The sequence below is a fragment of the Durotheca rogersii genome (assembly GCF_024521655.1).
Source record: "Durotheca rogersii strain YMJ 92031201 chromosome Unknown GGS23scaffold_2, whole genome shotgun sequence".
NCBI classification, from domain to species: Eukaryota; Fungi; Ascomycota; class Sordariomycetes; order Xylariales; family Xylariaceae; genus Durotheca; species Durotheca rogersii.
Window position 1 is genome coordinate 995373 of NW_026251233.1, and position 24966 is coordinate 1020338.

Here is a 24966-nt window from a genome sequence, read left to right on the forward strand (position 1 = left end):
CGCGGCACACGGTCTTACCCCTTTCTCTGCATATGTATATACTTGGCGAAGCTGGCCTCGTCCATCGTCGAGTCGGCGCTGGCCTCCATGGCGGCCGCGTACCTCGCCTGCAGGCCCTCGCGGTCGTACTCGTCGTCCACGTCGGCGTAGTCTTCCGCGCCCTCGTCCTCCATGTCCTCGTCCTCTTCGTCCTCTTCGTCGTCGTCGTCGTCCCGGGGCGGCTGCGGCAGCTTGTCGGTGCGCCGCCCGCCGCCCGAACCCATCGACATGCCCTTCATCATCTTGTCGAGTTCCTTCTCGCGGAGCTTGTGCTTCTGGCTCTCGCGCTCCTTCCGCTTGCGCTCGAGCTCGGGCCGGTAGTCGCGCCGGAACTCGTCCGCCTTCTCCCGGACGGCGGCGAAGAAGTCGTCGACGCCCTGGCCCGTCATCGACGAGACGCCGACGACGCTGAGGTGTGCGTAGAACTCCTCGAGCATGAGGCTCATCGAGTTGAGCAGGCTACTCATGTAACCGCTGCCGGAACCCTCGCCCTCGACGCCACCGAATGCGTTAGCGGCCTCGTCGCCCGCCAGCGCCGCCTGGAAAGCCTCGAAGTCCGTCATCCACTCTTTAGCGAAGCTAGCGTCTTTGATATCGGTCTTGTTAAAAACTAGAATCATGGGGAGCTTCGTCTTGTACAAGATGGAGCATGCGTACAGCATGTTGCTCATAAAGGTGCTCGTCGAGGCGGTGCGTGGCGTGTCGATGATGTAGGCGATGACGGTCGGGAAGGTCGAGGCGAGGGACTCGAGGAGGATCTGGCCTGAGGCAGACCACACAAAGACCTCGATCTGTCCGGCTGCAGGAGAAGAGAGTAGTTAGCCAGCCCGTCGGAGAAAAAGAGCATGGATAAAAAGAGAAACGAGGGGAAGAAAACGAGAGGGAGGACGTACGTGTATCGACGAGCACGTTTTTAATGATCTTCTTGCCGGGATTCTCAGGATCCGGGCCCGTTCGCTTCTCGAGCAGCTTGAGGATCTGGTCGACCTTGGTAGAGAAGAGATTCAAGGACGTCAAGATGCCGCCGTTGGGGCCGAGGTTGTACTGCTTCATGACCTCCTTGTAGTTGACCGAGTCTCGGATGTCGATGTTGCTCTCGAAGGGCACGGTGAGCACGGCGGGATCGAGGTTGATGACGTAGGGAGGCTCGCGCTGCGCATGCAGGTGCGCGTTAATACGCTGCATGAATGTCGTCTTACCCGACCCGGCCATGCCGATGCATACAACGGCCACCGGTTCCGAGTCTGCCATTGTTGTCGTCGCGGCTGCGGCTGTTCCCGTCGTCTCTGTGCTAGCGGTAGGCGCTGGTGACTCCATAGGGGCTATCGGAGCTACCGAAGCTGTAGGGGCCGGAACCGATCCGGAGGCCATCTTCAATCTGTTCCACCCTTCGGTCGATGGAAGACGATTGGCCGGGATATAAGGGGACGATTAGGTCGAAGGGATCAAGAGCTGGAGGTGTTGAGGGTGTAAACGGCCGAGAATTTTGAGGTTGTAGACAAGCAATGTCATCGAAGAAAAAAAGAGAAAAAAGAAAGTGAGGTTGAGAAGTTGGATATTTACATCTCGAGATTAACAAGCAGGTATCGAAGACGATGCCATGATTACTTAATCGAGGGAGGGGTGGCGGGGCAGAAGCTATAAGTCCGTCTCTAGCATCGAATAGTGCCCGAATGGTGAATATTCCATTAGTAGCATACCGTCCAATCTTCTATACATACCCACGTACACCATTCATACACAGATAGATCGATCGACTTACATAGTGGTGGTGGTGAGGTGCAGGTGCTGAGAGTACACATCACGTCCCATACCTACATCAGCAGCATCGTCACCTTCGCTGGGATACGAGTCAGGCAGTCTTTTGAGGTGGCCGAATTTCTCATTATCTCGCCCCGAAGGGCTTAGGCTATATGTCGGTCGACAGCTACCATCCGCTTGGGACGAGCCATGTCTCCCTCAAAATACTCGTGTTCGTTTTTTTTTTCCCCTTCTCTTTCTGTAGCCTCTGGCTGGTCGTCAAGACCAGTATGCTATTGTCATTTCGATGCCAGCTACTTGCGTGCTAGCAGAACCAATTCAGCTGTGGCAGCATCCAATCTTTTTCCTCTCACGTTGCCTCCGACACACACACGCTCCGCAGTCCCCCTATATGGGGGTCCGCAGTGCACGTATGCGCCTTGTCGATGTGGGCTTCGTCGCGAGCGTGCGTACTTTTGCCGTTGCTGTTGCCTGTTCTTCCATTCTTGACAAATGAGATGGTTCGGCGGCGATGAGGCGCCCCAGCCTGTGGTGCATTTCCAGTCTGCCTTCTCCCGGTTGCCATTGCGAGTTACCCCAAAAAGCATGGTGACAATCTGGTGGTGGTGGTATCATTGTTCTTAGTGTCGCTCGCCGATAAAACAAAATGCAGTGCCGTTCCGAAAAGACAAATCCGCGAGTAAAGCCGCAACCCGTTTCCCCTATATCGACCTCTAAACAGTCGGTTCGTTTCTCTTCTTTCGTATTTTCGCCCAGCGAATAAGCTAAGAAGAGCAAAGCAAATTCCCCGTCGGAAAACTAGTCGAAAATAATCCAATACGTTCTAGTTCAAAGGCAGATAAAACCGTGGAGTTGGGTTGCTATTGTTCCCCCGCCCCCTTTTTCTTCCTTTTTTTGCTGGTTCTTTTCTGTTGGGTCATGAGAAGGACAAGAGTCCGATGGGATCGTGATATAAGCCAAAAAAAGAACCGTGCCCGCGTTCCGAACTCCCTCCCGGTGCTCCTGGATAAGGTAATGTTTCATCAAAATGGTCGGCCAACCTCGATGAGAAGCGGAGTGTTTGCTGGTGATGTAGTAAACCCTCCCAATGGGTGTTCCAATCTGATGAGTCCTATCTGGGAAAAGGTCGAATTGAGGGAAGAGTGCCAGAAGCGAGAGTGAAAGCTGAATCGTCATCCCCTTGTACCTATGTCCGTTCCTCGCCGAAAAGAGAAAAGAGAAGAGAGAAAGCAGGGGGGAACCTTTCCGAATGCACGCGTGAACGCCGTAATTCTGCTCCGAGGAGCTTGGTGTTGTTTGGCAAGCCCATGTTGTTACAGCAAACCATCAAAACGTCTTCAGATCGTCTTGGGCGTCCGGGAGTTGGTCATCTCCACGACGTCGTCGAGATGGTTGCACATGGCCACGAACAGGTCGAAGAAGAGCTTGCCGCCCCGTTCCATCTCTGCCTGCATGGTTCCGCTCCTCTTAAACGTCTTGCGACATCGAATGATCAGAGCGAGATAGTGAGCGCGTAAGCGCGAGTCCGAGTCCGGCGTGTTGTCGTAGGCGTACTGGGCCGACCGAAGAATCGTTCCGACGTCGATCCCACTCTGCAGACCCTGCTTCCGAAGAGACAGGCGCTTGAGCTCCTCGAGTCCGTATCGATCGGCGGCGCAGTACACGACGGTGTCCCGAAGGAGGTATTGTCCCACGCTAGAGACGTACATAGTAGCCTCGACCGCTCCGCGGCCAGCTCGGTTGTTTTCTGAGGGATCTGGTGACCTCACGGCGTCCTCGAGCTCCCAAGAGTTCCGGTGCTTGTTGTGCAACAAGCGCGGGTAGTAGTCACCCTTGTACAGGTATTCGAGCACGGCCGAGAAGATCTCGGGCTCCTCGTCCGGAAGCGAAATCCTCTTGCTCTGCGCCTCGAGGTACTGGTCCCGGCACGCCTTCTCAAAAAAGGGCGATTGGCACAGGACCTCCTCGTGGGCTGCGAAAAGTCGGGCCTCCTTGCCGACCGTCAGGGTGACGATGGGGGAGTTGAGGTTCTTCTTGGCAGGGCCAAGTTCCTCAATCGACTGTTGTATTTTCGCCAGCTTCTGGACATCCCGAGCCGTGTTGGCCTTCTTCAGCCTCGCCGACTTGTCCACGCGGTCCCCGGACCGGAACGAGCGTTTGAACATCTTGGCGGTAGTTTTGTGGACGAGGGATAGAAACCGAGACACGGTGTCGTGAGATTCAGGGATGCCGAGGGGAAATCTTTTTCGCGTTTTTCCCGCCTAGGTGTTTTTTATAATTGAAGGGAGTGACAGATTATAAAAGAGCGTAAAGGCGGTTTTCGTGTTTCTGGGTAGAGGAGGAGGAGGGGGTGTGAGGGAGGTGAGGGTGGAGGAATTGGTGGTGAAAGTCGACGCACAAGAAAAAGATTGGCAGGGGTCCGGGAAGGCTATCCCAGAATCTATTCGAAAAAAAAAAATAACGAATGAGTCTGGTGATATCCAAAAATGGCTTTGCGACCCTGATGGTTGTGGTGGGGGGGGAAGAACCAGAGGAAAAGGAGGGGAGAATTGGAGGGGTGATTGGCGATATTTATATTTCTTAGCGGTGGTGAGTGCACAACACGCAGGCGGGCACACACGCACTCTCTCTATCTCCTCCCCAGGCCTCGTCCAGCACTGCCGCCTTGGGTGCCTTTTTATTTCTGTGCTTCCCCAGCCTGCTGTCTTAGTGGTGTCCCATCCCACCCTCTCCCGGACAGGCGCTGCGGTCCTGACCCCGGACTTGCATCGTGATTCGCTGCACACACACGTATGTCTGTCTGCATTGTCCTGTACGCCAGGCCATGCTGGATATGCGGTTAGATATGACGCCTACAGGGGGGAATCCTGCGCAATCCGCATACCTTCCAAGTAACTGAGCCGATCAGGGAACCAACGTGGAAGCAGATACAGAAACGGCAGAGGGAAGAAGACAACCCCTGCCTGGCCTCTGGCCGTTCGCCTCATCGCAGATGCGACCTAGGCGGGCTAGGGCAGGACCCATGCCCAGGTCCGTCGACTCCAGAGCTCTAGAAGGGCGAACAGCAAGGCGGTGCGGTTAGGATTGGGCAGGTCACCACGTGGTGGGGGGGAGGGGCGTCGAAGAGGGGAATTCTCCCCCCTCCCCTGCCCTCTTCCCCCCCCTGTGAGGCATCATGACTGACAGCTCACCACCGCGATAAGGAGCTGACCAAGCTACGGCTCGAGCCAAGCGGAGCTTTGCTTAGCTGCGCCAGGAACGCCGAGATCCCTAACGGTAGCACGACGGCGCTAGAAGTCGATCGGAACTTCGGGAAGGCTGAAAATGGAATTGCCCCCTTGCCTCCTTGTCGCTCTTCGCAGGCGCTGCCGTTCCCGGGAGGGGTGTCTCACGTCGTAAAGCGCAAAAAGTAGACGGCGCGGGCGAGTTGGTCAATTGGCGAGAGGGTGTCTCTGTGGCACCGTCCCGCGGCCTATAATCCGCTCGCATTCGAGCCGCCGAGGATGCGACGGGTTCGCGAATCAAGGTCGCGCGGTCGCGCAGGCACTTGGATAGCAGTAGGTACTAACTACGCAGCACCGCCCCTAAGCCTACGGCACCGGCGAGTTGATGGCGCCTACGTGTTATCGTTCGTCGCATCGGGTCGGGCTGGTGGATCCGCCAGTGCTAACCTAGGTACATGGTGTCCGGCCGTTGGCTCGTCGCTTAGCTCTCTGGCGTCGTCGACAGCGACGCCAATATGTCTAGGGCGCGCCGCCCGCCCGCCGTGCCGCGAGAGGTTCGTGGGATCGATGGGGTGGACGGGTGGGCGGATGGGATGGCGACGGGTGTCCACCGCGCGGAGAGGTACTAGCCAGAGATACCGGCTCCATGCGCAATGATACGCAGGCAGGTTATGTGCCTTAGGTAACGGCGGTCTGCTACGTAGCACGTACGTATGTGGGCAGGACGCACTGCCCACACAACGACGTCGGCGTCGATTCACCAGTACACGTGGGGTAGAGCTGGCCCCAAGTTGCGTCGGGAGAGACCCGGGCGGGGGACTGTCGGACGCGGGATCGGGGGATCGGCGACGGGGAGGGGCGCGATGGCTTCCCCCCTCTTCTTTCTCCTTGCCTTGAAATGAGGTGGTCCGCCCCGTTCTAGGGCGTGTAGGGACTAGTCTAGGGAGGGGGTGGAACACCTATTTCCGGTAACAGCTCCCTGTCTACTAGGTACCGCCTGTGCCTGGAATAGCCCCGACAGATGAACAAGGACAGGTGTCTAGGTACCTACGAGAGGTACCAAGCTCAGGTACAGTAGGTACTTGACGTAACGGGGCGGTGCAGGGCTGTTGGGTATTTTCCCATACTATTTGGTAAATATAGGTACATACGATATATGCTAACCTCTCCTGTACTAGGGGGCAAGCAGGTACCTAAGGGTAGGCGGGCACGTAACCAAACCAAACCAGCCCACAACGTCGGCCCACAGGCATCACCTACCTCTAGATACAGGTAGGTACCTAAGGTAATAGTGGTTAATAGCGGGCCTTCTGACCCATTCCTCTCCACCCTTCCCTTCGCCCTGCCCTGCCTCCCCCTCCCTCCACCCCGAGAACAGCCAATCGACCCTACGCCCATCCGCTTCCCCGCCTCCTCCGGCCCCTATTCGCCTCTGCGCAAGGAACCCAGAGCTCCTCGCACGCTGGTTAGGTACCGTACCTGTTTCCCATCTGTTGTCGAGCATACCGCCGGGCGCATAAGTCCCCTAGCCACCAATTACCCCTCCCCCTCTGCCGCACCCATGTCTATCACAAGCTATCGCGCTTCGTTGAGAGCGACGCCATCTTCGTGCCAGCCCATTGAGCCGACCACGTCACCGCTGCTCCTGAGGGGGAATTGGCAGCCTCTCAGCAGCGAGGCGGGTGGTCACGATGGGTCACGGCGCGCCGCTGTCACTGTCTCGCGCATCGCAATCAGACCGTACACGTATGAGAAGATTGTGCCAACCAAGAGGTAGTCTTAGCATCTCCCTCCCTTTTCCCTTTCCTCCAGCTCACGTTTCCCCGTATTGTGGACCTTCGCTCGATGAGCTACCTCCCGTCTCTCGAAGACGAGTTGCCCCGCAGCCATAACCCCTCCGTAGCTATCGCCCGCCTTCGTCAAGCCGAGCCAGGAAAAGCTCTTGGTCACCCGTTGCGCGCTTACTTGCCCCCCCTCTCCCTCTCCCCGCCTGGGCGAGAATACATACAGACCGCTCCGGATTATGACACCAACCGTATGGGTCTGGACGCCAAAGCGCGCACTCGCGGTTGGTCACCGGATTCCCTCGAGCAGCAGAGAGTCCCGACGCTTGCCATGACGCGACTGGGCGCTTTGAGGACCGACCGTGCTAGACACCTGGGTTAGGCGCTGTCCCAACAGCTCACCATCTTTGGTTGCCCTCAGCATTTCCCCGAGCCGGCATTCGATAAAGATAGATTCCTGTGCCGCCTTCCTGCGTGTGATATCGGGCATTAGGCATAGCTAGACACCCGGTTTGAACCTGATCATCTTTCGTCCCGTGCGGCACGAGCCGTGGACCTAATTCTCCGTGACCACTCGGCACGAACACACGTCCCAGTAGAGGAAGACATGGGCTCCAGCGCACCCGAGTAGGGTATTCTGGAAAGGGGATGACGAAAGGCCGCGATAGCGCCTGTTCCGACAGAGATAAGGAGCGAAGCCCAGAGGTCGTCTGTGGAGTCCCCTCTCTATCGTAGGCGCAGGGCGTGGTAAGTCGCGGTCCAGAGCTGGGCACGTGTACTCGTGCTAGCATGGCCAGGGCTACCGAGGCATCATGAACGCGAACGAAACCGGCCGTTACCTGCATGGTATGTGTGTCTGCTGTAGGTAGGAAGTGACTATTGATGTCTGAAACAGGACACGTCATCGCCTCATCGTGTCAATTCTCGAGAGAGAAGCCGGGAGCTCTTGATAGACAGCCGGTGAGCACCGGAGGAGAGGGGTAATAGAACCTTCTAGTCGAAGATGCGTCAGAGAGGGGGGGAGCGATATGCGCGTGGGAAAACCGGCTGCGGAAAAGGCGGTCGCGTGACTAATTCGAGGATCTGGGGGGCGGTGAGGTCTACGGCGCCATCTCTCCGGCTTTGGACGGAATTTGGACGGAACCCCGCGACGGAATTGGGAGTAGGAGCTCTACGCTGGACGAGGCGATGACGGGGCCGTGATGTGAGACGCGATCAGAAGGGTCGGGGTCGCCCAATTGATCATAAACCAACGGCTCTATATCAATTCATCCGCAGTAGGTTATAAGAGGTATATCGAACGAATACCGGAGATTGCTGGCTGAGAGAAGGGCGCGGACGGACGGCGCCAGGGCAAACAGACCGCCCCCGACGCGATTAGGTACCTATACCTGGATTACACCCGAGCGGGATGGACGGCGAAGGTCTAGCCAGGTACGACGAAGCCCTTCATGATTACGAGAGGGAGATAAGTCGGGACAATACCCAGGTTTACCCACCTATGTTGATGATCAGACACACGCACGTCGTGTACCGGGTAAGACAGACGCTTGGGGCGGTAACAGGAGACAGTTATACGAGAGGAGGAATTGGGATGGTACTGCGGGCCATGGGAGGAATTGTTACTCTTCTCATAGTCCTTCAACGGCTCGTCATCATGAAGGGTTAGAAATGGGGAGGAATTGCGGACGAGCAAAGCAGGAGAGCGAAGAACGGAGACAGACGGCTTATATAGGAATTCCTGGTCACAAAATGAATGAAACAGCAAGACCTAGGCCGGATCTGAATCTGGGCAGAAATGGCCTGCCTAATCAGGTAGGTTGGGCTACGGTATACGAAGACGTCCATTGGCTGGCTTCATCTCCAGCTGGCGGCGGTCTGACAGGTAATTTGACAGCCGGCATATTATCGATAAGCCAATATTGAGGCCACCTTCGACTCGGGGCGTTGTCGTCACGTACCACCAGCCCTGTCAAAGGTTATACTCGCTCCCGCCCATTCATCCTCAAGCTGGCCTCAGAATTCCCATCGTGAGGCCAGCGAGCCAAGACATTTACGACCTAACCTACCTCCGAACGAACGAGCGAACGAACGAACCTCGGCACCGCGAAGAGAAACAGAGAGAGAGAGAGAGAGAGAGAGAGAGAGACGCCCATCCGAAGATGCTGTCGAGCCTGCAGAACCCGCGGCAAGCCGCCTCCCAGGTGCTCAACTTCGCCCTCATCCTGTCCACCGCATTCATGGTACGCATCTCAACCCCACGCACGAAAGCGAGCTAGCGCAGACGAGCTGACCCCCGGCGGGCGGCGACAGATGTGGAAGGGGCTATCAGTCGCGGCGGACTCGCCGTCGCCAATCGTGGTGGTGCTGTCGGGGTCGATGGAGCCGGCGTTCCAGCGGGGGGACCTGCTGTTCCTGTGGAACCGGAACGTGGCGGCGGCGACGGACGTGGGGGAGGTGGTGGTGTACAACGTGCGGGACAAGGAGATCCCGATCGTGCACCGGGTGGTGCGGCGGTTCAGCGGCGACGGCGACGGCGACGGCAGCCTGCTCCTCACCAAGGGCGACAACAACGCCGCCGACGACACCGAGCTCTACGCCCGCGGCCAGGACTACCTCGCCCGCCGCGACATCATCGGCTCCGTCGTCGCCTACGTCCCCTTCGTCGGCTACGTCACCATCATGCTCAGCGAGCACCCCTGGCTCAAGACCCTCATGCTCGGCCTCATGGGCCTCATGGTCGTCCTCCAGCGCGAGTGACCGGGCCGTGTTATCTATACGGAGAGAATGGAGGGAATGGAATAGTAATAGCTAGATATCACACGCCCGCATCTGGGTGCGTGGCCACCTCTGGAATGTAAAAAATACGCCTACCTACCTACCTACCTACCTACTACCACAATTGCGTTTTGTTGTGATAACCCTGTTCGTTCTCCCCGAGTATGCGCACAGATGAGCCGTGGCCTTACGCCCGACATGACGCGACCAAAGCCCAGATTAAAACATGAGATGCCTATTGTTACCTGCCTATCTCCTGACAACAGCCTGAGAGCTATACCCTGCCTAACAAGGAAGGGAACACAATCACCACGACAGGAATTCCGGGGCCTAAGGACATCTGTTTACGGGGCTACACATAGTTTATAACCTGTTATCTACCCGTACTAGCTTTCCGCATAAGGCGATGACATGAATGTGCTAATAGTATTCCTCCTCGTCGTAGCCGTCCTCGTCGTAGACGGGCTGGTCCTGGTCGTCGTCGTAGTCGTACGCCTCCTCCGCCACCTCCCCGTGGTCCTCCTCGTGGTAATCCTCCTCGGCCTCCTCGTCCTCTGCCGGCTTATCCGCCGCTGCCGCGGTGGCGTCGGATGGTGCTGCTGCCTGGTTGCTGCGGGCGCCGGCCGGCTGGGGCGTGCCCGCGTCCGACACGCTGCCGGCCCGGCTGGCGAGGCGGCTGGCCGTCTCGCTGTCGTTGCGAGACATCACCGACCCAGGCCCGCGGTTCTTGTTGCTGCCGGAGAAGAGGCTCGTGATGGCGTCGTAGTTGATCCGCTTCGAGTACGTGTTGCGCTTCTTCAGCGCTTCGACCGCGGCCTCGCCCGGCGTCGAGGCCGGCGTGAGCTGACCTTCTCCGATCCGGGGCTTCTTGACCCGGTTACGTCTGCGCTTCGGCGGTCCCAGCTCTTCCATCTGCTTCCGGTAGGCTTTCTCCTGCTGCTTGCGCAACCAGTCCTTATTCGCGTTGATCCAGATGCTCTCTTTTATCTTCACCTCCTCTTCCGAAAGCTTGCAGTGCTGCACCTCCGGGTCATCGGCAAACTCGTCCTCGCTGATAATCTCGCCCATCTTCAACTCTCGTGGTGGGAGTAGAGAGCGCGCCCATTCGCCTTTGATGTATGCTATATGCGCAGCAGTGGCTAGGGCTTTCCTATGTGAGTCGCTGTGGGGGTCGTTGATCACCTCCTCGATCTGTTTCTCGAGTACCGCCTCGTCCTGCTCCCACTCGTCGCTATAGGTCAGGACCGGCTCGGCAGACACCTTCTTGCCGCGGCGTCGAGAACCTGCCTCTGGTGGGTCCGCCTCTTCTTCATCTTGATTATAATCCACCTGTTCCTCTACACTACCGTAAGCTGCCGCCAACCCGTCTATCGCATCATCGCCCGTAGGATCCTTAGCATTCAGACCCTCCGCGATATCCTTGTCTCCCAAATTTTTCGGGGCGGGCTTCGGTACGTTTTCAGGGTCAAAGGGCGTAATGTACTCTCTACCTTCGGCATTATCGAAAGTTCTAGGCAAATATTCCGTGACTTGGCGTAGGGTGGATGTGTCGGGTGGCGGACGGGGCACAGGCGGCGGCGGCATACTTTGTGAGCAAGGCGAAGGGCTCGGCCTCGTGGTAGAGTTCTCGGGTCCTGATGCTCCGGCAGCCAAGTCCGGTTCTTCGGTACCGTCGATATCCTCGATGACGCGCTTCCGTTTCTGGCCGCCTTTCTCCTTTTCTATCTTCTCTTTCCATTCGGCGGTATTCTTGTAAAAAGACGGTGGATCATGACGGGATTCGAGGAACTCTTGGTTTAGGAAATCTTCAATGGATAGATCACTACTCTCGGTGACGGTGAATTCGCCGAGGCGTTGCTCAATTGTGTGAGTCGTGACTTTAACGACATAGACGACCTCCCGAACGGTCCGTCGGAAGTTCCACATGCGGGCAGCCATGAGGATGCAGGCGCCGCAAATGCCCGAAGGCCGACGTCCCATAATCATCCAGTCGCGCCCCATCCTCTGGCATAGCCTGGTCGCGTCTGCCGCGACCTTGTTGGTAAAATCCCCAAAGTCGAGCTTCGATGCAAAGCGGTACATGAGGTCCTCGGGAATGATGGACTTGACGTGGTTATTCTCAAAGGAATAAATATTGTTGAGATCCTTGAATACGTGTCCAAGCTCGTAGACATTGACCTAAATACCCTTGTAAGCCGGAGAACACGGGGCCCCGTTCGAGGGACGCGGCAGAAGGAAATCGAGGATAGACCCGATAACGCTTACCTTGACAAGCTCGGCAAAGTCGATGAGCATGACTTTGCACTTGTCCTCTCTCCGGCACGCCGTATAGAGGCATACGGGCACTACTTTGTCCATCCCGCGCCCCTGGAGCCAATTCTCTTCCATGACCAGCTTAAATATTTGGATGCCGGTGTCCACAGCACCTGGAGGGATTTCCCTAAGCTGATGTGCGAACCCAGCCATCATATTCTTAGCTGTAAAAACCAGTTAGCCACATGTCGATTCCTATAAATGTCACCTAGGAGGTCAGGGGTAAACACTCACCTTCGCGGATCGTCTTCTCTCTCGCGTCGCTAAGCCCCCCGCCGAGTCGTCGGTACTGCGGCGCTAGATTTCTAGCAGCAGAGCCCTGGTCGGCCCCGACGAAGCTACCATGGACAATAGCGGCTCCGGATGAGGTTTCGCCAAACTGGATTTCGGCGACAATGTTGGAGGAATCGATCTCACGGCCACAGGCGGAGCAGAAGCCGTCTGTGACGGGGGCGGAAGGATTGGGACAGCCGGGATTGGGACAAGACGGCTTGTCGCTAGTGACGATATTTGGCGTCGAAGATGGGTTGAGGCTGGGCGCTGGTATAGGGCTCATGCCCATCGCCCTCTGGCTCTCGATCCGGTTGCGATTCAGAACCTCTTTGAGTCGGTCGCTGGAGGCGGCTCCTCTGGGCTTGAAGTTAATGCCCTTGGATTTCGTGCCCTTGAGGGGCTTCAGAAACGACGCCATATTTAGTAATTAACCGAAGAGATATAGGTGTAAGTTGGTGGAGGTATGTCGCTTAGAGAGCATCGTCTTTATCAAGCCGGCACAATGAAGGGCATCCGATGACGCCCATCCCGGCAGGGAGGTGATTGGACCCGTTCAAGGCCAGCACAGAATAATCAGGTCGGCGTAGGAGCGCCGGCAGCCTGCAAAAGTGAATATAGGGCTGAGGACCCCGGTCCAGTATAGTTGCTGGGTGAAGCTGTATGAGTGGATGGACCTGGAATGGGAAGGGGGATGTAAGTGCTGGAGAAAGAGGTGAGAATGGACGTTGCGTGTGGGGCAGAGTGGGCGGAGAAAGACTCTGTGGCCGAGGGGTACGATTGCGAACTGCCTTCATGAGACCCCGCGAAAAAAAAAGCTTGCTTCGGACTAACCGCGCTAAGACCGATCGGAGTCGGCTGACTCATAGGCAGCGGGTCGGAAATTCAGTCTGAGCAGGGCCACGGTTCAAGTTCCTACCAGGCCGCTTTTACCATGCATCGTTTTTTTTCCCTTCAAGTGTAATTAATTAAAGATCTTCAAGAGAGGACGAAATTGAGAGAAAGAGACTCGAGGTAAATCGGACCTACCAAAAGAAGGGAGTCTAAATCTGCAATAAGATAAAACGCAGTAGAACATTAGGGTTAGATGGGTTTGTATGCTCCGTGACGGAAATATGCTTCTAGCAGGTCCCAAATCATAGGTACATCAGGTACCTCTTGAACCCAAATTTCCAGTAAGGTTGTCGTCACACCACCGGCTCCCATTCCTACCTGGTACATGTATTTTCTGCCGTTCACTCTCCTCCCTACCTCTTTCATAAGAAGCTCGTACCTTGAGCACACTGCCCGACGTCAACTTGATGCAGCCATCTCCACCGATGGACGGCCTCGAAGAATTTGAGAAGGCCCTTGCCGCAGAGAAATCCGAGAAGGAGCGCGCGGACCGCACCTCAGAAGACAAGAGACATCGAAAACACAGACATCACCATCGACGAGATCCATCTACGGAGCGAGACCGCGACCGCGACGGTCACCATCAGAGTCGCCGCAGATCACGAAATCGGCGCGAAGACGGCGACAACGACGGCCACCGGCAAAAGAGATCGCGCCATTCCCGAGACGATGAGCACGGAGAACGCCACCACGGCCGCGAGGACCGCAGAGACGAGCGCGATTCGGACAGACGCGCTCGACACGCGAAGGCCTCAGACGCTAAGGAAGATCTACCATTGCCCAACGAGGAGCAGACGCCCACGGGAGAGTCGAGCAGGTCGTCCGGCGTTGATAAAAAGCTGGTCCGAGATTCCTGGATGACAGATCCATCTGCGTTAGATATCGACTACACTCAGAAAGGTTCCAGGCCGTCTAAACCCCCGCCGCCGTCGGATCCGGCACCACAGAGGGAGATTCACAAGCGGGAGATCAACGCCGTTCAGCTGCAAGAATTGAACAGCGGGAAATCACTCGACGAACTCGAGCTACCAGCCCAGCATAACGTCGACTACACATTCGGCGACAGCGGATCGCAATGGCGCATGACAAAACTCAATGGGGTGTACAACACAGCCGAACAGGCTGGGCGACCCGTCGATGAAGTAGCCTTGGAACGGTACGGAAACCTGCGAGACTTTGACGACGCTCGCGAGGAGAAGATTGAGATGGATCGACGTAAGCTCTACGGGCGGGACTATGTTGGCAAGGAGAAGCCCAGCGGAGAACTGTTTCAGGAGAGGAAATTGAGCGAAGGCGTTCATGAGAAGCGTCAGGCCCCACCAGAGCCAATTACCTTGGAGCAGGGCACCGTAATTCCCAACGACGCATCCGCCCGTGCAGCTGCTCAGCTCGACCAGACGGCACTAAACCGATTAAAGGCCCAGATGATGAAAGCGAAGCTCAAGAAAGCACCGGATGCAGCCAAGTTAGAGGCGGAGTATAACCAGGCGGTCGCAACTGTTGCATCCCGGGGCCCCGAGGCGGTAGTGCTCAACGTCATGGAGAATCGCATGCTAGCGGGGACGCGCGGGGAGGCCAAGTCCGTCGATACGAAGCGCGGCCGCGAGAGGGGACACGTGGAACAGAACGACGACATGACGATTGAGGACATGGTCCGAGAAGAGCGGCGGACACGCGGTCAGATGGGCGGGGACGGATTACGGCTGGCCGAACGGATTGCGAAGGACGCCAAATTCGACAACGACTTGGAATACATGGACGAGAACGCGGAGAAGCTGGCCAAGCGGGTGCAGAAATCCGAGATAAATCTCAAGAACACGGCGGTAAACGAGTTTCAGAAGATCAACAAGATCCTCGACAACTGCCAACTATGCCATCACGAGGACCGCAACCAACCGCCGATCGCGCCCGTCGTCTCGCTAGCAACGCGGGTCTACCTGACGCTACCTACGCAACCGGAGCTAAGCGAGGGCGGGGCCGTGATCGTGCCGGTGCAGCACCGGACCAACCTACTGGAGTGCGACGACGACGAATGGGAGGAGATCCGCAACTTCATGAAGTGCCTGACGCGGATGTACCACGACCAGGGCCGGGAGGTGATATTCTACGAGAACGCGGCGACCCCGCACCGGCACCTGCACGCGGCGATGCAGGCGGTGCCGATCCCGTACTCGCTCGGGGACACGGCGCCGGCGTTCTTCAAGGAGGCGATGCTAACGACGGACGAGGAGTGGACGCAGCACAAGAAGGTGATCGACACGGGGGCGCGAGCGCGCGAGGGGCTGGGCAAGCTGGCGTTCCGGCGCTCGATAGCCAAGGAGGCGCCGTACTTCCACGCGTGGTTCAGCCTCGACGGGGGACTGGGCCACGTGGTCGAGGACACCAACCGATGGCCACGAGGAGACCTGTTCGCGCGAGAGATCCTGGGCGGGATGATGGACGTCGGGCCGGATGTGATCAAGAAGCAGGGACGGTGGCACAAGTCGGACACGCGAGTCGAGGGGTTCCGGAAGCGCTGGAGGAAGTTCGACTGGACGAGAGTGCTCACTGACGCGTAATGGCGCGCGGCGGGATGTTAATATCAGCCATTATTACCCTACCATGCAGGGGGACCTAGCCTTGGATAGATAGATGGGGTAGGTCTGCCGAGCGCGTAGAGTATATAGCTCGAGAAGAATAAATGTGGCTAGCTACGGAAGACGGGCCAAACAGCATCCGAGAGGAAGAAAGGAGCGGTGATTGATTCGATTCTCTCGGTTACCTAGGTAGTCGACCTCCCATCTTAACCAAGAAAGGACCTGCGCACGCGGGGTGGAAATTTGCCTTGCACAGGGACAACCCGCTGCAGGCAATCCGAATCAGGCTACTTACAGCTATCTGTGAGAATTCTGGATGGCAACACCTCTCCGAGAGGTGTCCGGAAGACTTGCGTCTACTCACCAACTATCCACCAATGAGATGGGGTGGTGTCGACTTAGCCGTAATGAAGCAGGAGACCTGCCGGCGCAGGATGCAGAATCGCGGCCAGGCCCCGACGCGGTTCTCGTTGCCGAAGGGGGAGGTGATAGGTTGTACGTAGGTAGCATGTGCGCAGGGGATACGTGAAGAGAGGTCGTATTTGCGGCGGCTCCGGCGGCACGCCAACTAGCCCTCGTACTACGGGTATGGGTGAATAATGAGGATCGTTTTGCGAGTGTAGGTACTCATAGGTGGCCGTGACACCTGCAACGGCTCTGATACCTGGAACACGAACAGCTGTAACATGTAACAGCTCGACGTGGAGGCGATCGCGGTAGCGGGAGAGAGAGAGGCGAGCTCAGGAGGGGCAGGCAGGGGGGGCGCGGAGGTCACTCAGACGTCACCTGGACCTCCCCCACCTGCCATTCGGCCAACGGCAGACCCGGCAGGAGCTTGGGAGCATGGTTAGGCCGGCAGACCTGCCTGGGGGTGCCTGCCGCCTGGCCTTGGCTGCCTCATTCAGATATACTACCTCCTATAGGTAGTAGGTAGGTACGTAGCGGCACGCAAGCAGGTAGCCATGATATCATCGCGCGACCGTTGGACGGAAGGCGTATCTGCGAGCGATTGCCTCCAGCGGCGAACGATGCAACCTTGACGGTCGGGGTCCGTCCCGATTACCTAAGGCTGTGTGTGCAGATGCATGCCTCTCCTCGTATGCTGCCTCTACAATACCTACCTACGTGCTGCTGGACGTTCCGCATCCTAGACACCACCAACGCACCACCACCACCACCAAAGCACCCTGGGCCCCGAGCCTGAACCCGTCATCCCGTTCCCCGACAACCTAAAGAGCCCTGCCTAGTCCATTCCGGCCTCATCACCGTTTCACCCAGTCTCGTCTCGCCACCGCCTCTGACTGACTCCGCCGCTGCTTCATCTACCTACACGTACCTACTTGTTCTCGACCGCGCTCTCCATCGCCGTCCCGCCCCAACTCCCCGGACGAATTCGCTCCGCGGAACTGCAGCTGCCCACCATGTCTTCATCGCAGAAGCGCATCAGCAAGGTAAGAGACCCCGGCCTCGGCCCCCCCTCCCTCCCTCTTCTCCGTCCACACAACCCAATAACCTTAAACCCCCCTCCCTCCTCCTCCCTACGCTAACCCCGCGCTGCCAGGAGCTCCAGGAGTGCACGGCCTCGCCGCCGGCGGGCATGACGGTGAGCCTGGTGTCGGAGGCGGACCTGCACACGTGGGCGGTGACGCTGGCGGGGCCGGCGGGGACGGTGTACGCGGGGGGCGTGTTCGCGCTGACGGTGGTGCTGCCGCCGGACTACCCGTTCAAGGCGCCGCAGGTGACCTTCGCGACGCGCATCTACCACCCCAACGTGACCAACGACAGCGTCGGCAGCATCTGCCTCGCCCTGCTCAAGCCCGAGAACTGGAAGCCCTCCGGCCGCGTCCGCGCCGTCCTCGAGGCCGTCCGCCACCTCCTCATCGAGCCCAACCCCGACGACCCCCTCGAGGCCCGCATCGCCGACGAGTTCCGCTCCGCCCGCCCCGAGTTCGACAAGAACGCCCGCAGCTACGTCGCCCGCTACGCCCAGCAGCTGCCCCCCCGCAAGTAGCCCAGCCAGCCAGCCAGCCGGCTTCCCGATGGACCAGGAGGGACTTATCGGTCGTATGCGACCGCCGGGACGTTTACGCCTAGTTGCTATCGCATTATGCCCCTCGGAGTGGAGGGAGTTCAAGGAGGAAGAAGAGCTAGCTGAGCAGCAATACCTACCATGAGCGATATGACCACACGAACTTATGAACACAAATCACTCACAATCATACACCCACACATACACATACACAAATATAAGTAACCTTGGGAAGAATTGAAAAAGGAGGATTCACTTCATACAGACAGACGATAACACACACACACACACACACACACCCGCAAATGTCGGGAGAAATAAAAATAGCTTTTTCAAAAAGTGAACCCCTCAAAAATTACACGAATAAATAATACTTATGATTTGCCTGCCAGAGATGCTTTGCCATCGTTTTTAATTTTTGCCTATGCCGGGAATGCATGCTACGCCGCCAGCCGATGCTATGAAAACCCCTTTCTCGCCCCTCGCGCACGCGCTCTGCCTCTCTAATGCGAATAATATGCGACACACGCTCTCTCTAGCGAACCGAACGAAGAATTCCCCTCCGGCCATGCGATCGATTTCCGTAAACGCGACAAATTGAGACCCTTACATAGATATAGCCCTATGCGACTCCGGCCGGCGTCGCCCTGCCAGGAATATTAATATATCAGCGCCCCCCCCTTACCTCTTAAGCTTCCCTCTCTCTGTCTTATTAACCGAGGGGGAAGAAGAGGAGGACAGGGAAGGGGGGAGGAGGAGGAGGAGGAGGAGGAGGAGGAAGGGGTAGAAAGGAGGAGCGAGGAGGCTATAACGGTGAGGGAGAAAGGTAGTAGTAGTAGTAGAAAGGATATTAAGACCGCATCTGCGCCGATCCCTTGCGGCGCAACGCTGTCCTGACTGCGACCAAGAGCGTCGATGCTGTCCCACCCGACATTTTCCCCCCCCCTCAACCCCGAAAACAGAAAATAATAACAAAACCGCAGTCGACCACGCGGTCGTTCCCTGTTTTCCTCACTTTCTTACTCTCACTCACTCACTCTATGTATGTATAACTCCACCCCCGCCGAGAGACACTTTTGGGTGTTGAAAGGAAAAAAAAAAACGCAATCAAACATAACGTGTTATGTCGTGAGATATCGTCAATGGCATGTACATGCTCGAAGCAAACAAGACGTCGTCATGGAAGCGAAGTGTGCGGCATGGCAGATTGCCGGCTGCGCGCACGTTCAAGGGGGACTCGCCGTAGCGAGCCGAAGAAGACAGATGGCGCGCCCCGGGGCGAAATCGTATATGCGGGGCAAGAATCGAACATAGACGCCTCGTCGTCGTCGTGGGCGCGAACACGTCCCTCCCGCCAAGGCTCACAGCAGCTCGGCTGGACTTCGACTCGGATTCCTGCGCCGGCCAAAGAGAGCGGCTATCCTCTTATTCGTCGTCGTCTTCTCTCCCGCACGCGGGCCCACTACCTAGGTGGTCGCCAGCTTTTCCCGCTCGGCCTTGACTTGGATTCGCCTCTCCTGTCTCTTCTGTTCCACCGTCTCCTGGCTGATGTGGCCGAAGCCGTTACGACGCCGGAAGCAAGCCTCTATCAGCCGGTTGGCGTCGACGAGTCTGCGGGGTATCGTCTGCACCACTTGGAAGATCTCCATCGGATCTCCGACCGCCTTGATCTCGTTTTCGCCCATCTTGAAGATCGCCAGCGCGATTCGGAAGAGCGTCTTCGACCCTTCGTAGAAGAATACGTCCCACACCCGGAGCGTGCTCTCGATGGGCAGGGTCCCGATGTAGCAGCTCATGAACCAGGCAGTCATGCACAGCGTGATGGGCGGGAGCCGGGTGGGTTCGGTCTTGTTGTGCCTATACCTTCGGGTTTTCGGCCGCACGGCGTCCGTCCCGTCCAGCTCGCCGCCTATCTTCGCCCACACGTTAGGCATCGCATCCCTCAGCGAGGACATCAGCACCCCGAGATCGACGTTGGCGCCCTCGAGGTTCATCTCGTGCGTCCCCGGGAGGTAAACCCGCGTGATGATATTCAACAGCCAGAATGCGTGCTCCTCCGATTCCACAAACAGGAGGAGCAGGCCGGCCAAGAAGTTCAGCGACTGGCAGTAGCCGATGCGTGGGTTGTAAATGGAGAAAGCGTGGAGGACACGACGCAAGGATGAAATCATCGGCTTCTCGTCCTCCCGAGACGCGTTCTCCCACCGCCTCCTAGGCGTCCCTGGACTCATCGGCGTTCTCGGGCTGCTCCCATGAGTCGTGGCGGCAGAAGAAGTAGCCGAGGGCCGAGCATTGCGGAACCTGACGTTGTCCGGAAAGGTGCGGTGCAAGTCGCGTTCGATCGCCTCGACGTCCACCTCCTTCGCTGTCTGCTTCAATAAATTTTCGTATACGCCAGCGTGCTTTGCGACGACAGCTGGCCCACCGGCGTAGTAGAACCACGCTGCTCCTCTCCAATCCGGCGGGATACCTTTCCGCACGAATCTCTTTGTTTTCGCGGACCGAGGCGGGAAGCGGTTGGGGTTGTCCGTCATGAGCCCGTTCTCCTTCAAGAAAACAACCCACTTCCTCCTCCTCCTCGCCAGGTATTCGATATACCCTTGATTCCAGTCGTCGTATTGCTCTCGGTTTATGTATTGGTTGCTCTTCCTGAATCCGTAACGATCTCGTTCGTCGTCGTCTTCGGCAATGGTAAGGTCGGTTTGCCGGCGCATAGGTGGTGGCAACTCCTCGTCACCGACTTCGTCTTCGCCATTGCCGATTGTTCTGTCGCCGTTGCCGTCGCCGTTATCGTTGCCGACCTCGTTATCGTGGTAACTATTGTCGTGGTCCGCCTTGTTTGCCCTGCCGCGTCCGTCTCCCTCATCTTCGGCTTCGATGATTTTATTTTCCCCCTCGGCTTCCTGGTCCTCAGATTCCTCGGGTAAGGGCTGCATATCGGAATCGTGGAACATGTTGGTCGAGTTTCGCGCGGTCAATTCGGAGACGGGCGGCGATATTAGCGACTTGCGCGGTAATAAAGGTCCGGATATAGCTTCCAGCACCGAGGCCCTCCTCCGGCTCAATTCTGATTTCGCTGTCGGCGGCCGCGAATCGTCATCCTCAGGCATGGAATCGTGGAAGCCTTTCTCGTACATTCCCATGATGTCGTCCAGGCTAAAATCGTCATCGGCACCGTCGACGGCGTCGACGGCTTCGTAAACGGATGTTATGGAGCTGCTCTTCGTCGCGACGCTGCTTCGCTCGGTGGCCAGGGTCCCCTGCGCCGTCGACGTCGAAAGCTGGGATCGGTAGCTGGACCTGAGCTCCTCAGACGGCAAAGACGCCATTCGGGGTATAGGATCTCTCGCAAAGGTTGGTCCGCTGCTCTCGGCACGACTATACAGCAAGGGGGGTCGGGAGAGCGGAGTCTGGGGTTGCCGACCCCTACCGCGATGGTTTTCTCGGCCGTACATGTCGGGAGGCGCTCGAACGGGGACAGATGCGAAGGTGGAAGCGGATACGTTGGAGGAAACGGAGTGGCCGCGCTCTCGCGGCCACGATACGGTGTAGTTGACGACGAATTCGGGCTGGGACTGGCCCGATTCCATCGAAGACAGATTGGCAGGTCGTAACCACGGAGACTCGTGGGAGGACTGTTTTATGCTGGCCGTCCTCGGTCTCGAGAAGTTATCGACGCGCGCCGGCTCGGTAGCGTTCATCTTCGTAGTAGGCGACCAGTGAGTTTCATGTCTAGCTCTAGAGGTGAGTGGGTGAACACCGGGACGCGACTCGTCGGTCGTATTCGTAGATTTCGCGTGGTAATTGCCCGGAACTGGCGACGCAGGACCTAGGCAATTACCAGGTCGCCGGTAGCCTAGAGAATCCCACCGAGGCGACAGCGGCGAGATGTGTGCTGGTGGTTGGAGAGGCGAGCAGTCGTAGATGGGGGAGGAGGAAGGGGAACGCGAGTACAAGGTGAAATTTGTCGATGCAGTGCTGCTGGTGAGGGTAGGACTTGTCCAGGAAGCGATGGTCTCCGACGTCGTTGTTGCGGTCGCCTCGAAGTCATTGTCCTCGTCGGCTTCGTAACCGTCCGGGTCGGTGGTGTACAGGTCGTAAATGTCAGCGTGGAAATTTGGGCTGTCGTCCGGGGGGTGTTTCGAGCCTTGGTACTCCTGGGCTGGCGAAGCATGGACTCCATACCCTTGGAATTCTACGCCGCGCTCTGGTTCTGGGCTAACCCCGGCAGCCATCTCTAACCCTGGTCCCGATCTCGAACTAGATTGTGTCACATAGCGAGTAGGTGTAGACGCAGTACTCGCAGCGACGGCATCTCGGACTTCTTTTCGCTGCTGCTCTCGCTTGTGCTTCTGAATTTTGCAAGAATTGGGCGAGACCGTATCATCTTGTAGTAAGTCGCTGGTCATGGCTTCAACCCGCGCCGCAACCTAGAGCCAAGCAACCTAGAATCTCGCTCCGCTCTGAGAGGGGAAAAACGCCCTCCTTCCTCTCTTCCTACACTAGGCTTCCCAACTTGCTTACTGTGTAAGGGTAATCCAAGGGGGGGGGGGGGAGCTTGGTCAAAGAAAGTCTTGCCCGAGGTCAAGAAAGGGGGAAAAAAGAAAGAGAGAGCGCCCCTTTACCTACAGCGTCCTTTGAGTTACAGACACACTTGCAAGGGAATCCAATTCCTTTCAACGACAGGAGACAGCAGCCTTCGGGATTGGCGCACGCACAAGGGGTGGACTGGTGGCACCCAGCCCGAGACCAAGTTTCGAGCGGCAACAAACGGTGGTTATATGCTCGATGAATGGATAATGGGGGGAGGGTGACTGTAAAACAGAGCGAGCGTCGTGGATCAGGAGTCACCGAGCGTCGACAAGAGAAAGAGATGGGATGGAAGTTGGCCGGGCAGAGTATACGGTTCAGGATCCTTCCATAACGGCTGCCGCCCGTCGGTGATGTCGGACGAGGAGAGAAGCCGGGCACCTCGAATATGCGCCTTCCCGTCTATTGACGTAAGTCAACAAGATAAGTCGCCCCCCCCGGCGCGGTCGGTGAGAGGGGGTGCGGCGTCTACACGTATGTGACGATACCTAGGTGGGATGGGTTATCCGAGCGCGGGTTGCGTTGTCTAGGCCAGCGGCAGCGGCTAGGAAGGTCGACTCTACACGTACATGCAGAATCAGCCGCTGGTGTTTTGTCTAGGCAGTTGAGACAAGGTGATGAAGTTGTTAAAGCCCGTCTGAAGACATGTCGTCAAAGGAGGCCCATAGGAGAGGGCGCGGCGCGGCGAGCCCAGGCGGATACCTCAACCAAACTTCGAGGTCGGGATAGAGAGAGGGGCGCGGGTGGTGCTCGTCTGGAGTCTCTAGATGTCTGCACACATCGGTGTGGCCTTGTACCGCAACCAGGAGGCCGAGCACGGATACGCATATTAGGTAGGGCCGCGGTGGGAGACTAACTGGCCACGCAGCAGGTACCCTGACAGCTGCCGTCGGTACTGGAACTTGAGCTGCCAAATGTACCCAGGAGGCAGGTCGCCGCCTGGCCTAGGTCGATACAACGGGATTTACAGACCTACCTACCTACCTAGGCACCTAACGTACCTACGACCTACCTGTTAGGGGGTAGGCAGGTACCTAACGTACCCATAAGTAGGTACACCCCTAGGTGCCTAATGTATGCTACCTTTAGTTATCCTACCCTACCTTAGGCCAGCCCGGGTGGTATCTGGCGGCATCTCAACCCTCAGATCCCCACTCTCCAGGGCTACCTACCTACCTAGGTACCTATGTAGGTGATATAGGTCAGGCGTGTTCATGTAGGCCAGGCACCCGAAACCAGGTAGGTATAAGCCAAAGCTGCATACATATGCACACGGCAGCATGCGACCTCGATAGAGGGACTCAAGCGACATTGCGAACTGCGACTCGTCCGAAAATTGGCCTGACAATTGGCTCCGGTGAGTCAAGGGACCGGGAGCGCGCTGGAGATGACGCGAAAGCCGAAGGGAAAAAAGAAGAAAAGCACCAAGTACTCTCGGTATCTCCATCTGGGTACTCTGGCTGGGTTCATTTTACGTAGCACCCTCCGCTCTTCCCGTTCGCCCTGAACTCCACATTCGTAGTATCCATGCCAGTTACCTGCACACCCGCCCAAGCTTATAAGCCGTCGGAGGTACCGGAGATGTAATCGTGGAAATTACTCCCGCGGATGCGGAACAGGCTTGTGGTCCCCGCCCGCCATCCATTGGATAAGGCTGTCCAGCGGGAAGCAAGCCGGCTGCTTCCATTGGCCCAATTCGTCTGACGGCGATCAAAAAGGGTAAAGAAGGAGAACCGCAGCTGATCAGGCTTGACACTGACATCATTTCCCATGTTCTCCGTCTCGCGACGAACATTGCAATTTCCCAAACTCTGGCCGCACTTACCGACAACAACAATACATGTAATAACAATAACAGAACAACAACAGCGACGAGACAATAACACCGAAGAACCTTCCCCCTTCTCCCCCCACTCAATGGATCCCCTCGGAGAGATTCTAGCATCTGCGCAATATTAATTGGTTCAAGGTAGGGTTCTAACATTAGGCCCTCGATAGACGACGTACATATCTTCAAGAATGGCAATATGGAATCACTTGCATGTCGCGTGTGGACATATATGAGTACAGATCTATTGCCTGTGCGTACCTGATGTAGTATATAGGTACGTACGTACCTAATGCAAGTGATGTTTATGTAGAATATTGGGGCCTTCCCAGCATGGATCAGTCCATCCCGACGGAGGCGTCGAAGGCCAATGTGTCGTTTCCGACGTAGGCCCGTCTCTCATCGACAGGGAAGATACGGGGAGATGTCGGGTTTGCTGTGGCTTTTCTCTCATCTCACCAATGCAGTCTAGAGTGCTCCCGGCTGTTTCACAGTCTCGATTCGAGTCGAAGGTGTCCTAACCCAAGAAGAAATCATTGCTTCTAGGAGCGCCTCGTGCGAGGGCTAACTGTGGCCGGGTACGGCGTAGGGGGAAGGGAGGGGGCCTCCCCGAGGACATGGATCAGGGGTAACAGCTTAGAGTGTAGTAGTGTAGTAGGTACATTGCTTGGCGCAAATGGCATACACCCACCACGTTGGTAAGTACCTGCCTCTTGGGTTCCTATTGGCGAAGGTACCTGCCTGCCTACCTTTACCTAGGACTTAGCTACCTAGGTACCTAGGTAGGTAGGTAGGTACCTAAGGTAGGTACATACCTCCGCCTACCTCCTGGTAGGATGTACCCGACGTACCTCATACCTGCCTATGGCCTATAGGTACC

General features: G+C 57.1%; 8 protein-coding genes across 8 annotated transcripts; 3 read left to right on the forward strand and 5 right to left on the reverse strand.

The window, feature by feature from the left end:
* Positions 1-14: 14 nt before the first annotated feature.
* On the reverse strand, positions 15-1290 carry GGS23DRAFT_602487 (uncharacterized protein; the record flags this gene model as incomplete). Its single annotated transcript, XM_051519329.1, has 2 exons — positions 15-838; positions 933-1290. 2 exons carry the CDS (start codon positions 1288-1290, stop codon positions 15-17), a joined length of 1182 nt encoding a protein of 393 aa, XP_051376066.1.
* A 1468-nt stretch (positions 1291-2758) lies between these two features.
* GGS23DRAFT_547949 (uncharacterized protein) lies at positions 2759-4310 on the reverse strand. Its single transcript, XM_051515119.1, has one exon. The coding sequence runs from the start codon at positions 3963-3965 to the stop codon at positions 3138-3140; it is 828 nt and encodes a 275-aa protein (XP_051376067.1). The 5' UTR covers positions 3966-4310; the 3' UTR covers positions 2759-3137.
* Positions 3635-4956, reverse strand: GGS23DRAFT_173177 (uncharacterized protein). The gene is made up of 2 exons (XM_051511573.1): positions 4685-4956; positions 3635-4627 (listed from the first exon to the last, which is right to left on the reverse strand). Exons 1-2 carry the CDS (start codon positions 4785-4787, stop codon positions 4062-4064), a joined length of 669 nt encoding a protein of 222 aa, XP_051376068.1. The 5' UTR covers positions 4788-4956; the 3' UTR covers positions 3635-4061.
* Positions 4957-8774: 3818 nt separating this feature from the next.
* Positions 8775-9729, forward strand: GGS23DRAFT_547962 (signal peptidase-like protein complex catalytic subunit SEC11). The gene is made up of 2 exons (XM_051515120.1): positions 8775-9051; positions 9122-9729. The coding sequence occupies exons 1-2, from the start codon at positions 8971-8973 to the stop codon at positions 9566-9568; spliced, it is 528 nt and encodes a 175-aa protein (XP_051376069.1). The 5' UTR covers positions 8775-8970; the 3' UTR covers positions 9569-9729.
* Positions 9730-9894: 165 nt separating this feature from the next.
* GGS23DRAFT_547965 (uncharacterized protein) lies at positions 9895-12902 on the reverse strand. Its single transcript, XM_051515121.1, has 3 exons — positions 12134-12902; positions 11852-12063; positions 9895-11764 (listed from the first exon to the last, which is right to left on the reverse strand). Exons 1-3 carry the CDS (start codon positions 12588-12590, stop codon positions 10007-10009), a joined length of 2427 nt encoding a protein of 808 aa, XP_051376070.1. The 5' UTR covers positions 12591-12902; the 3' UTR covers positions 9895-10006.
* On the forward strand, positions 12903-16353 carry GGS23DRAFT_547966 (cell cycle control protein cwf19). The gene is made up of 2 exons (XM_051515122.1): positions 12903-15926; positions 16004-16353. The coding sequence occupies exon 1, from the start codon at positions 13471-13473 to the stop codon at positions 15619-15621; it is 2151 nt and encodes a 716-aa protein (XP_051376071.1). The 5' UTR covers positions 12903-13470; the 3' UTR covers positions 15622-15926; positions 16004-16353.
* A 248-nt stretch (positions 16354-16601) lies between these two features.
* Positions 16602-18030, forward strand: GGS23DRAFT_547968 (ubiquitin-conjugating enzyme). The gene is made up of 2 exons (XM_051515123.1): positions 16602-17090; positions 17201-18030. The coding sequence occupies exons 1-2, from the start codon at positions 17061-17063 to the stop codon at positions 17648-17650; spliced, it is 480 nt and encodes a 159-aa protein (XP_051376072.1). The 5' UTR covers positions 16602-17060; the 3' UTR covers positions 17651-18030.
* A 1104-nt stretch (positions 18031-19134) lies between these two features.
* GGS23DRAFT_602493 (TBC domain-containing protein) lies at positions 19135-21903 on the reverse strand (the record flags this gene model as incomplete). Its single annotated transcript, XM_051519330.1, has 2 exons — positions 19135-21563; positions 21666-21903. 2 exons carry the CDS (start codon positions 21901-21903, stop codon positions 19135-19137), a joined length of 2667 nt encoding a protein of 888 aa, XP_051376073.1.
* Between the last annotated feature and the right edge of the window lie 3063 nt (positions 21904-24966).